Here is a 12,255-nt window from a genome sequence, read left to right as displayed (position 1 = left end):
CCAAAATCCCTAACTATCCCCTCTCCCCAATCCCTCCACTGGCAACCAAAAGTTCGTTCTCTAAGTCTGAGTAAGAGTCCCCTTTTAAACATACCAGGTAAGAGGTTGTTCTCTTTGAAATGATGACCAGTTATCATTCCACTTGTGAGCCCTTCTATTTATTAAAAAAATGTGCTTTGATATTCCCCATGATTGAAAAGTTAGTGCTAAATCCCTATGTGAATATATATATACACACACACATATATATATATATACATATGATTACCTCAAATAAAATGGATAAAGCTCTTAACTTCCCTTTTCCTTTAATTGCTTCTTCAAAACTTGAAAATCGGTCTGCATCAAAGCAGTAGATCTGCATCTATAAACATAACATTGATGGCTTTATTACATACAAAGACTTCACAAAAACTTCAGCAAAAAGACAATAAAACAATTAAATAATTTGTCAGTTCAATAAATTCAATTTGAGACATTTTATAAATAATTCTATATTTTGTAAATTTTCAAAATATTTTATTAATTACATGTATACAAAACTACATTTACTATCAATTACCCTTCAACAAAGAACGAAATACAAAGTTAGACAGATCTAGACCTGAAATTACCACTTTGAGATTGAGCAATTTTCAAATGTAATAAATTTATTTTACTCTAATTTTTTTGGCTGTACTTTGAGCGGTTTGCAGGATCTTAGTTCTCCGACCAGGGACTGAAGCTTCATCTTTGGCAGTGAAAGTACAAAGTCCTACTCCCTGGACTATCAGGGAATTTCCAAATATAATAAATAATCAGATGCTATTTTAACTATTTTGATGGAATTCTTTCAAATATGGTTTCAATCTTCCTTGAATGGATGTGACTTACTTGATGGTCTGAGTTACCAGTTTTGGATATTACTGTCTTGAGCTCTACTAAGAGTGAAACCCTCAAGGAATCTCTGCTTCTACCTAAAAAATACCTGAATTCCTTATCTCAAGTCTCTCCTCCTGCTGTGAGGTTATGTGTGTTAGTCGCTCAGTCATGCCTGACCCTGTGATCCCATGGGCTCCCACGGGTTCACCAGGCTCCTCTGTCTGTGAAATTCCCCAGGCAAGAATACTGGAGCGGGTCGCCATGTCCTTCTCTAGGCATCTTCCTGACCCAAGGATCGAACCCAGGTCTCCCACACTGCAGGCAGAATCTTTACTATCAGAACCAGCTTGTCAATCCATACATCTATGATAGCCCTCACTCTCTGATAGGTTGATGTTCCTCGTGTCACGGGCTTGGAAATTAGATAACTCAGGTAGTTTAGAGATGTAACTAAGGGAAGAACAGAACCCTCAGAGATGATGAACGTAACGTGAGGGCTGTGATCAGAGAAATAGTTGGGTGTGCAGCAGAAGAAAGCCGTGACTCCTGTCTTGGGTGGTCAGCAAAACCTTTCAGCCACCCTGAAGCATGAATGATTTTAAAGCTGGCAAATGAGAAGGCAGAAGAGAAAAATGTGTGTTCAAGTCAGAGGGTCCAGCTAGGAAAAGCCTGCAGGCAAGAAAGTATGAGAAGTGTGGGAAACTGAAAGTGTGTTAGGATTTCAGCTGAGCACATGTGAGAAGAGAAGAGAGAGATGAGACTGGAGAAGCGGGCAGGGGTCACAGCAAGAAGGAGTGTGAGGTAGCCAGCCCCAGCAGTCTGGGCTGGAGGGCAATAGAAAGTCCTTGATGGGAAGGCAGGGCTAAGGGGTAGGGGGGCCAGTGCAAGGGATTAAGACTGCAGAGAAGCTAGCTTCAGGGACTTACACATCCAAGTAAGAGACTAAGATGATTGGAACCTTTTTCTGACCTCCCACATCATTTAGGGGCAGAACTGAGGAGGTGATTATAGGATGTGAAAGGCCAGAAGAAAACAGCAAATCAAGGATACCCTCTAGTTTCTCCGCTTGCACAATTATTTTTTAATATTTCAGTATATTATTTTATTTGAGAATGACCTAGCTATTCAATAAACTTCCATCACTTAATTTAGCGCAACTCAAGAAACCAAAATCTGGAGAGACAATTTATTATTTTTTATTTTTTCTTGGAGTATAGTTGCTCCTGCTTCCACAATTATATGGTGATTGTTTTAAAAAAATAAACAACAGGGAGTTCCCTGATGGTTCAGTGATTAGGATTCAGGGCTTTCACTGCTGTGGGCTTCAGTTCGATCCCCAGCTGAAGAACCAAGATTCTGCAAAATACATGGTTTGGCTAAATAAATAAATAAATAAAATAAAACCCATTAATGTTTAAAAATTAAATAAAAAGAAACAACAAATGACATCTCAGAGATGATTTGACGGGCTTCTAAATAAGAAAAATACATGAGGTTTAGTACACAGATTCTGTACAATTTATTTTACTGAATCATGGCTTGTGTTATTTTTAGGGTTTTCTTGATTTTCACCTTTATTCTAAGGAGTACTGTGAGAGAGCTAAACTCTTAGAATTGAGAATGTTACCTGTTTAATGAGTTGATTTTCATATTTCTGACAGACAAAATTTGATGAATATACTTTTCTTTAAGGATATTTAAGAAATTATAAGCCACATATTTGAATATGCTTATCCACATTAATTTTTAATCCTTCATTAAATAACTAACTCATTTTATTTTTATTATCAATAACTGCTTTGAATTATAAAAGTAAAAATACAACTTTAACACAGGTGCTCTAGAAAATATGGGAATTTTAAAGGAGAAAAGGTAATAATGCCATCACCCAGAGAAAACTACAATTAATGTTTTCTTGGTTTCCTTCAATTATTTTTACAATAGCAATAATTCAATCTTTTATTTAATCCTCCTAATAACTTTATAGAGAAGTGTTATAAGACGTCAGTTTCACAGATGAGAAGCAGATGCTTAGGGAAATTAAATAATTCATACAATGTCATGTCATATAACTACTAACTAAATGTGAAGTCAATATTCAAGCCTTGTCGGTTTGACTCAGACTCTGTACTCTCTCTCTGCCATTAATTAGTTTCATGCTTTACAAAATTTAGAATAATAACACTGTATATACTATTTTACCTTCTGCTTTTTAAAAGCATTCACAGCTTATGATGAACCTTTTCTGTTAAATAAATAATTCTAAAACAGGATTTTTACAAGCTCTATAATAATCCATTGTAATGTAATCATTTCCTTTTGTTTCAACTTTTATTATTGTAAATAAGTCTTTGCCTCCAAATTTTTGAGTATGTCCTTAATTATTCTTTAGACTAAATTGCTATAAATTGAAATGTAAGTATTGAGAATAAAACGTCTAAAGTTATTGATAAGAACAAGTGAAATGCTTGTTCTTTCAAGCATTTGTTCATTCAAGCACTCCCAGAAAGTCTTACCAATTTATACCTTCTCCAGACGTGTGTGTAAATGTTCACATATTTCATTGTATGTTACTATGCATTATATTTATTTGCTGATTTTAAATTTGAAACATTTTCTCACTTTAATTTGAAGTTTCTTGATTTTCTAGGATGTTGATGAAGTTTCCCCCTTTTTCCCTAATGGGCTATGGAAAGAATTTCATTCATTCATTCACTCATCAATATTTACTAATCATCTAATAATATAATGTGACACTCAGCATTACTAGAAAGTGGAAAATCAACTGTAGATCTTATACAGCTCAGACCAGAGAGAAATGCAGATATTAACCAAGTAAACAAAACATAACTGTATAAATTACAAAGTTACATTATAAAGTAATCAAATTATATGTTAAATGAAATCCCAGTGACTTAGAAAATGAAATAGTAACTAGTTGGACTACTGACTTACCTCTAGTGGAAACTTTTGCCCTTCTAAACTATGTTCTGATCCATCAGATGACATATTGCATTTTCCCCAGTGAAAAGCTATCTTGCTTGCTTTGAACACTGTTTCTGAAACCCCTCCACTGAGACGGTAGTCATTAGTGAGATTAATTTCCACTTGAAAAAAAAAACAAACAATAAATTGACATCTAAGTTTCTGAAAATAAAAATTACAAATTTAAATTTTCTTCTATTAAGGTATATTAAGAACATAATTTATTTGATAAATTAAAAAAATAAGCTACAATTTTGAAAGCTGAACTTGTAACTGCATAATACACTTAATGTACCCTATTGCCACAAGTGTAAAATAAATCCAAGACCTTAACTGCCATACAACACTTAAAGCAAGAGACAAGCAGTTCACCTACTCTGTTCGCTATCCTCCATCTTGTTTGGTGTCCAAAGCCCTGCTCCCCAACACCTCACATGGTGGTGAGCGGACAGCTAAAGGGAGAAAGGAACAGAAGACTGGAAAGGAAAGGTCTTTTCTCCAACCTTCTCATGTTCCTGTTTCTATTCCTTATCAAGCTGCTGCTGCTTTTGTCCCATCTCCTTATGTTTCCAAGCATCACCCCAGGCTTCATCAAGCTTCAGAATTTCTGTCCTAGACTGTGGCAAGGAAGGCGGGAGACCTTTTCCTTTTGAAGGGGTTTTAGCCATCTCGTGTTTGAACCCTCGCTGGCAAGTCTCAGAATCTTAAACTCTATTTGAGATCCGTAGCAGATACCATCTACTATCTGTATTTTAGGAGTCATCTGGGGATTAATGATTCTCTTGAGAGTTTAATGCATGATTTCAATGCCTCTCAGTCAGATTTAAATAGTCTTTGTTTCAATAGGCAGAAATCACTTTTGGCATTTGGAACTGAATCCAACATACTGAGCAGTGTAAATGACTTCTGAGTAAAACATAATTAATTTCTAGGCTGCGTTTTTTTTTTTTTCCAGCAGACACCAGCTAGTTCGAAATATATATTTTTATGAATAATAACAATAGCAACAAACAACAACAATAATGGTCTGCATTCATTTATCACTTATGACATGACAGGCATTACATTACTTTACATGTATTAAATATTTGATCCCACACAATGGAAGATGATACCATTACAATCCCTATTTTGCAAGATAAGGAAATTGGTCACAGCAAGGTTAAAGAATTTGCTCAAGGTTCCACACTGTGCTTTAAATGGCCAGAATTGAACCTAGGAAGTGTGGCTCTAAAGATCAAGTGCTTGACCACAATCCACTAAGAAAAATGAAGCGGAGATTACATGCTTTACTTCTTTGTAACATCCACTAAAACTGGTGATTAAAATGTCTAACATTTAGGACAATATACTATTATATATTTAATTAATAATACATTATCAGTTCAGTTCAGTCGCTCAGTCGTGTCCGACTCTTAGCGACCCCATGAACCGCAGCACGCCAGGCCTCTTATTACATATAAAATTATTCATTCAACAAATACTTATTGACTGCTTATTATTTGTCAAGCACTGATCCAGAAAAATTCCTACCTTCACAGGATTTAAATTACCATATTCACACAATTATATTAGCAAAATATGGAAAATAGAGAAAAATATCACATACAATAAAATCACCCCAACACGGCTACTACTATAGTGAATATTTTAGCTAATCTTTTCCCCATGAGTATATTTGCTTTTACATAACTTGTTGATAAACATACAATTTCATTTAAAATATAACATCAGAAAAAAATGTTCACTTTTGTAAACTTTTGTTTATTTGTTGCTTACTGGAATTTTTGACATTATATTTTGCATACTAAGAAAAAAAACTTTATTAGAGAGTGCTTCCTAAGTATAGCATATAATTTAAAACTTTCTATCTAGAAGGACCAATACTTTCTTAAAATTCAATTATAGTAGATTGCTTTTTTCACATCCAAATATTGAACATAACATACAACTGAGTAGAAAAGATCAAATAAAATGCCCAAGAAAAAGAAATTCTGATTGACTAAGTGACTAACCAGTGATAGAGTTATTAAGTTAATTAGCTATATATTATGTTATCTTTATCAGCTCTTCCTGTGGAGGCATCTTTATTGCTATATTACTAGAGAACATTATGACTTTGGCTATTTAATTTTTGTACACATTTCAAAAGGTCTAAACTTCCAATTTTCTATTTGATTTCTTGTACCTATAGTTTCTATCCAGTTCATACTACATCATTCAAAGAAAAATATAATGGAAATAATCTAAACACACTCTAAGTCTGATAAACATATTAAAATCAGAAATAAAATGCAAGTATTTTACCTGTTTTCCCAGTGTTATGAATGAATGTGTTTTCCAAAGATGTTTTATCCCAATCCTGAAATTTAAGTTTCTTAAGATTCACATTTACTTGTGTAAGATCTTCATCAATATTGATAGGAGACTGTTTGGGGCTATTACATGTTGGATATTTCTTTCCCCAATTTTTTTGATTCAATGCTCCTAGGGGAAAAAATGGCAATAAGTTTGGTTTTTAAATAATTATGCAAAAGCTAAATTTTATGTTTATAAAGTAGTTAATGTTACATAAAAATAGACACAACATTGGGAAAAATTGAGACATCTTTAAACCAATTCTTAAAAACAATTACAATTGGTCCTCTGTATTCACGGGATTCACAACTGCAAATTCAACAAACTTCAGAGCAAAAATATTTGGGAAAAAATTCCAGAATGTTCCAAGGAAACTTTAATTTGCCAAATGTTGACAACTATTTACGTAGCATTTACATTGCATATGCAACTGTTTACACAGCATTTACATTGTGTTCAGTTCAGTTCAGCCCCTCAGTCCTGTCCTACTCGTTGTGACCCCATGAACTGCAGCACTCCAGGCCTCCCTGTCCATCACCAACTCCCGCAGTTTACTCAAACTCATGTCCATTGAGTCGGTGATTCCATCCAGCCATCTCATCCTCTGTCCTCCCCTTCTACTCCTGCCTTCCATCTTTCCCAGCATCAGGGTCTTTTCAAACAAGTCAGTTTTTCACATCAGCTGGCCAAAGTATTGGAGTTTCAGCTTCAACATCAGTCCTTCTAATGAACACTCAGGACTGATCTTTAGGATGAACTGGTTGGATCTCCTTGCAGTCCAAGGGACTCTCAAGCGTCTTCTCCAACACCACAGTTCAAAAGCATCAATTCTTCTGTGCTCAGCTTTCTTTATATTTCAGCTCTCACATCCATATATGATTACTGGAAAAACCATAGCCTTGACTAGATGGACCTTTGCTGACAAAGTAATGTCTCTGCTTTGTAATATGCTGTCTGGGTTGGTCATAACTTTCCTTCCAAGGAGTAAGCGTCTATTAATTTCATGGCTGCAGTCACCATTTGCAGTGATTTTGGGCCCCCCAAAATAAAGTCTGCCACTGTTTCCACTGTTTCCCCATCTATTTGCCATGAAGTGATGGGACCAGATGCCATGATCTTAGTTTTCAGAATGTTGAGCTTTAAGCCAACGTTCTCACTCTCATCTTTCACTTTCATCAAGAGGTTCTTTAGTTCTTCTTCGCTTTCTGCCATAAGGGTGGTGTCACCTGCATATCTGAGGCTATTGATATTTCTCCCAGCAATCTTTATCCCAGCTTCTGCTTCTCCCAGCCCAGCATTTCTCATGATATACTCTGCATATAAGTTAAAAAAGCAGGGTGACAAGATACAGCCTTGACGTACTCCTTTTCGTGTTTGGAACCAGTCTGCTGTTCCATGTCTAGTTCTAACTGCGCTTCCTGACCTGCATACAGGTTTCTCAGGAGGCAGGTCAGGTGGTCTGGTATTCCCATCTCTTTCACACTTTTCCACAGTTTGTTGTGATCCACACAGTCAAAGGTTTTAGCATAGTCAATAAAGCAGAAATAGATGTTTTTCTGAAACTCTCTTGCTTTTTCAGTGATCCAGCGGATGTTGGCAATTTGATCTCTGGTTCCTCTGCCTTTTCTAAAACCAGCTTGAACATTTGGAAGTTCACGGTTCACGTATTGCTGAAGCCTGGCTTGGAGAATTTTGAGCATTACTTTGCTAGAGTTTGAGATGAGTGCAATTGTGTGGTCATCTGAATGTCCTTTGGCGTTGCCTTTCTTTGGGATTGGAATGAAAACTGACCTTTTCCAATCCTGTGGCCACTGCTGAGTTTTCCAAATTTGCTGGCATATTGAGTGCAGCACTTTCACAGCATCATCTTTTAGGACTTGAAATAGCTCAACTGGAATTCCATCACCTCCACTAGCTGTGTTTTTAGTGATGCTTCCTAAGGCCCACTTGACTTCACATTCCAGGAAGTCTGGCTCTAGGTGAGTGATCCCACCATCGTGATTATCTGGGTCATGAAGATGTTTTTTGTACAGTTCTTCTGTGTATTCTTGCCACCTCTTCTTGATATCTTCTGCTTCTGTTAGTTCCCTACCATTCTATCCTTTATTGAGCCCATCTTTGCATGAAATGTTCCCTTGGTATCTCTAATTTTCTTGAAGAGATCTCTAGTCTTTCCCATCCTATTGTTTTCCTCTATTTCTTTGCACTGATCATTGAGGAAGGCTTTCTTATCTCTTCTTGCTATTCTTGGGAACTCTGCATTCAAATGGGTATATCTTTCCTTTTCTCCTTTTTTTTTTTTTTTTGCTTCTCTTCTTTTCACAGCTATCTGTAAGGCCTCCTCAGCCTTTTTTTTTTTTTTTTTTTTTTTGCCTTTCTTTTTCTTGAGGATGGTCTTGATCCCCGTCTCCTGTACAATGTGAGCCCCATTGTATTAGCTATTATAAATAATCTAGAGATGATCTGAAGACTATGGAAGCATGTATATAGGTGATATGAAAATAGTATACCATTTTATATAAGGGACTCACACATCCACAAATTTTGGTATCTGAAGGAATCCTGGAACAATCCCTCTCTGATATTGAGAAACAACCAGATTCCTAGATTTAGATTCTGGGTTTTAATATGGTACACCATAAGAACAAGAGAAGTGGTCAACAAGACCCTTGTTTAGCCATCACACTCTTACAAATCCACAGAAAATCAATTTGTCTTATTGGATGTTAGCTTAAAACATGTCCAGTTGATAGGAGTTAGATTCTGATCTGACTTCCTTAGCACTCTCCATGGTGTGAAGGTGGGAGGCTATAGACTGCGTGTCATCCCAGCCATTGACTGATTTGGCTTAATTTCCATCTCTGTGTGTGTTGTGTATTAATCGCTCAGTCGTGTCCGACTCTGCAATCCCATGAACTGTAGCCCACCAGGCTCCTCTGTCCATGAAATTCTCCAGGCAAGAATACTAGAGTAGATAGTCATTCCCTTCTCCAGGGGATCTTCCCGACCCAGGGGTCAAACCCCAGTCTCCTGCATTGCAGGCAGATTCTTTACCATCTGAACCACCAGGGAAGCCCAAATTTCCACCTGCTCAGGGTCTTATTTATAAAAACGTAATCATCTAGGCTATCTTTGAAATATCTCTTTCTTTTCCTTCTCTCTCTTCTTTTTTTCTGGTCATAAAACTTAACAGATTTTATTATTTACCAAGAAGACAAATAAAACAGGGCTTTCCAGAATTTTGTTTACCGTAAAGTGAATTTTCATCTGTTCCACAGAATGAACAGTCCTCTCAACCAAAATTGCCCTGTAATGCCTTTATTTCAACACTACCTGAAGCCATAAACCATCTCTCATAACCTTACCTCACTGGATATCAACTGAGCTAAGTACCCACGCAGTGCTAAGAATGGGTATGTCTTATTTAATGTTCATTTATTAAAATACATGAAATGTTGCGGATCCAAGTCTCAACCTATTCTCTGGCTAAACTCTAGCATTCCACAGTCAGTCATGAAAGGGCAGGTAGCAGCGCCATTTTCAGCTTCTTCCTTTCAAATGGTTTTCTTTTTGAACATGAGTATGGGTAAGGCCAAGATTTTAAACGATTGATGTTCAGAGAAATTATAAGAAAACATACCATCCATACAACTCTAGTCTTTACCATCTTTCTGGGATAAGGGAATCAGTGAGGATGACTTTCATGCAAGCTGTCATAGTGTGCTAAAGCTCATTTTGCATAATTTAACCCAGGAAAGAAATAATAATTAATCACACCATGGAATTGCCTGCATAGCCTGGAAAAATTAGGCAGTTCATCTCCTAGTGAGGGATTCACCAGAATCAATAATAGGTGTTGAAAACTTATTTTGTTTTAAAATCTTAGCTCTCAGCTTAGAGATTGCTTGAATACAATATGCTTTAAATATGCATAGTGATGCACATTTTGGCTTCTAGGAACAGCTTTAAAGAACTGAGTAATACTACTATGTTAATTTCACTGTAAAGAACATTGGCATGGAGACAAGAAAGCATTGCTTGTTTTACTCATGTCACTGTAAGAGAAACAAGAGAGAGAAACTGCGGTAGGAATCAATAAAGCCCTTGCTATTGCTTTAATTTTTAAAAACAGTACAATAAATTCTGAGCACACTTAGGAAGAGTCTTATAGTTGTGATGCATAGAAACACAAAATTTTAAGTCTCTAGTAACACTGAATATGATTTATAACCTGTTTTGTCCATAATATCTGTGCTCATCTTTATGTGGATTCTAACTTAGCACATCCAAAACTGAACACTTGATTTCTGTCCTACAAGTGCCTCCTACGTTCACTGTCATTCCTAAACATAGAAGTCACCCTAGTGCCTCTGTTTCCTCCTCAGTAAGCCCTTTGGGTTCTACCTTCAAAATATTTCCTTATAGGTCATTTCTCATCTCCACTGTTAGCGCCCAAGTCCAAGCTACCCTCATTTCTGGCCTGTAAGTCTTGCTGCTCCACAAGCCGCATCACCATCAACTAGGAGATCCTTAGGAGAGTCAGGTCTCCACTGCAGCCTCACCGAGTCAGAATCTACATTTTAACACAATCTGCAGGAGATTCATAAACACATTAAATTTTGACAAACAATGACTTAGACATATCCAGCAGTCATGTATGGATGTGAGAGATGGACCATAAAGAAGGCTAAATACTGAAGAATTGATGTTTTCAAACTGTGGTGGTGAAGAATACTCTTAAGAGTCCCTTGGACAACAAGGAGATCAAATCAGTCAATCTTAAAGGAGATCAGTCCTGAATATTCACTGGAAGGACTAAAGCTGAAGCTGAAGCTCCAATACTTTGGCCACCTGGTGAAAAGAGCTGACTCACTGGAGAAAGACCCTGATGCTGGGAAAGATTGAAGGTAGGAGAAGGGGAGGGCGACAGAGGATGAGATGGTTGGATGGCATCATAGACTCAATGGGCATGAGTTTGAACAAACTCTGGAAGACAGGGAAGGACAAGGAAGCCTGGCATGCTGCAGTCCATGGGGTCACAAAGAGTCGGACATGACTTAGCAACTAAACAACAATAAAGTGCCCCATGTCTACCATGAGATAATACATACAGGTTAAGCTACTACATTTGTTGTAATTCACTGTGTGGCATAAAAAAACTAATGCAATCTGTAGCTAGTCATCTTTTAAAACACATATTAGATTATGCATAACTCCTTGACTTAGGTCCTTCCAATGCCTTTTCAAATTAGAATATAATATACAGACTCTCCCAGGGCTGACAGACCCTGTATGATGTCACCAGTCACATCCACTCGGATCTCATTTTCTGCCACTCTGTGGTGATGACTCTCTATTCCAGCCATACTGACTCCTTTTCTGTTCCTTAAGCATGAGAAGCCTCAGGGCTTGCCACTTGCTGCCACTCACTCTTTCTGGAATCTTCTGCCCCATTTGTCCACAAGGCTTCTTTTGATCAGGTCTCTGCCCAAATGTATCTCTTTAGAGAGAGGCTTTCTCTGAACAATCTGTATAAAATACACTTCCCTTCCTCAGTAATTCTCAATCACTTCTCCTTATTTTATTTTTCTTCTCCTAAGTTAGTAATTGGGGCTTCCTAATTGCGCTACGGAGAAGGCAATGGCACCCCACTCCAGTACTCTTGCCTGGAAAGTCCCATGGATGGAGGAGCCTGGTAGGCTGTGGTCCATGGGGTCGCTAAGGGCCGGACACGACTGAGCGACTTCACTTTCACTTTTCACTTTCATGCATTGGAGAAGGAAATGGCAACCCACTCCAGTGTTCTTGCCTGGAGAATCCCAGGGATGGGGGAGCCTGGTGGGCTGCCGTCTATGGGGTTGCACAGAGTCAGGCATGACCGAAGTGACTTAGCAGCAGCAGGTTGCAAGTGGTTAAAGAATCTGCCTGCCAATACAGAAGACATAAGAGATGTGGGTTCGATCCCTGGGTGGGGAAGATTGCCGGGAGAAAGGCATGGCAACCCACTCCAGTATTCTTGCCTGGAGAATCGCATGGACAGAGGAGTTTGAT

At 37.5% G+C, this 12,255-nt stretch overlaps 1 protein-coding gene across 1 annotated transcript in view; it reads right to left on the bottom strand.

Moving 5' to 3' along the window:
* Positions 1–12,255, bottom strand: part of PTPRZ1 (protein tyrosine phosphatase receptor type Z1) — a 201,092-nt gene that overhangs the window by 89,282 nt on the left and 99,555 nt on the right. The window contains exons 4-6 of the mRNA XM_065938486.1: positions 6,154–6,333; positions 3,817–3,968; positions 269–364 (exon numbers count right to left, since the gene is read on the bottom strand). Of these exons, the coding sequence (XP_065794558.1) occupies positions 269–364; positions 3,817–3,968; positions 6,154–6,333 (428 nt within the window). The remainder of the gene's footprint in view (positions 1–268; positions 365–3,816; positions 3,969–6,153; positions 6,334–12,255) is intronic.

The sequence above is a fragment of the Muntiacus reevesi genome, chromosome 6 (genome assembly GCF_963930625.1).
Source record: "Muntiacus reevesi chromosome 6, mMunRee1.1, whole genome shotgun sequence".
NCBI lineage: Eukaryota > Metazoa > Chordata > Mammalia > Artiodactyla > Cervidae > Muntiacus > Muntiacus reevesi.
This window is presented reverse-complemented; position numbering and strand designations above follow the sequence as displayed.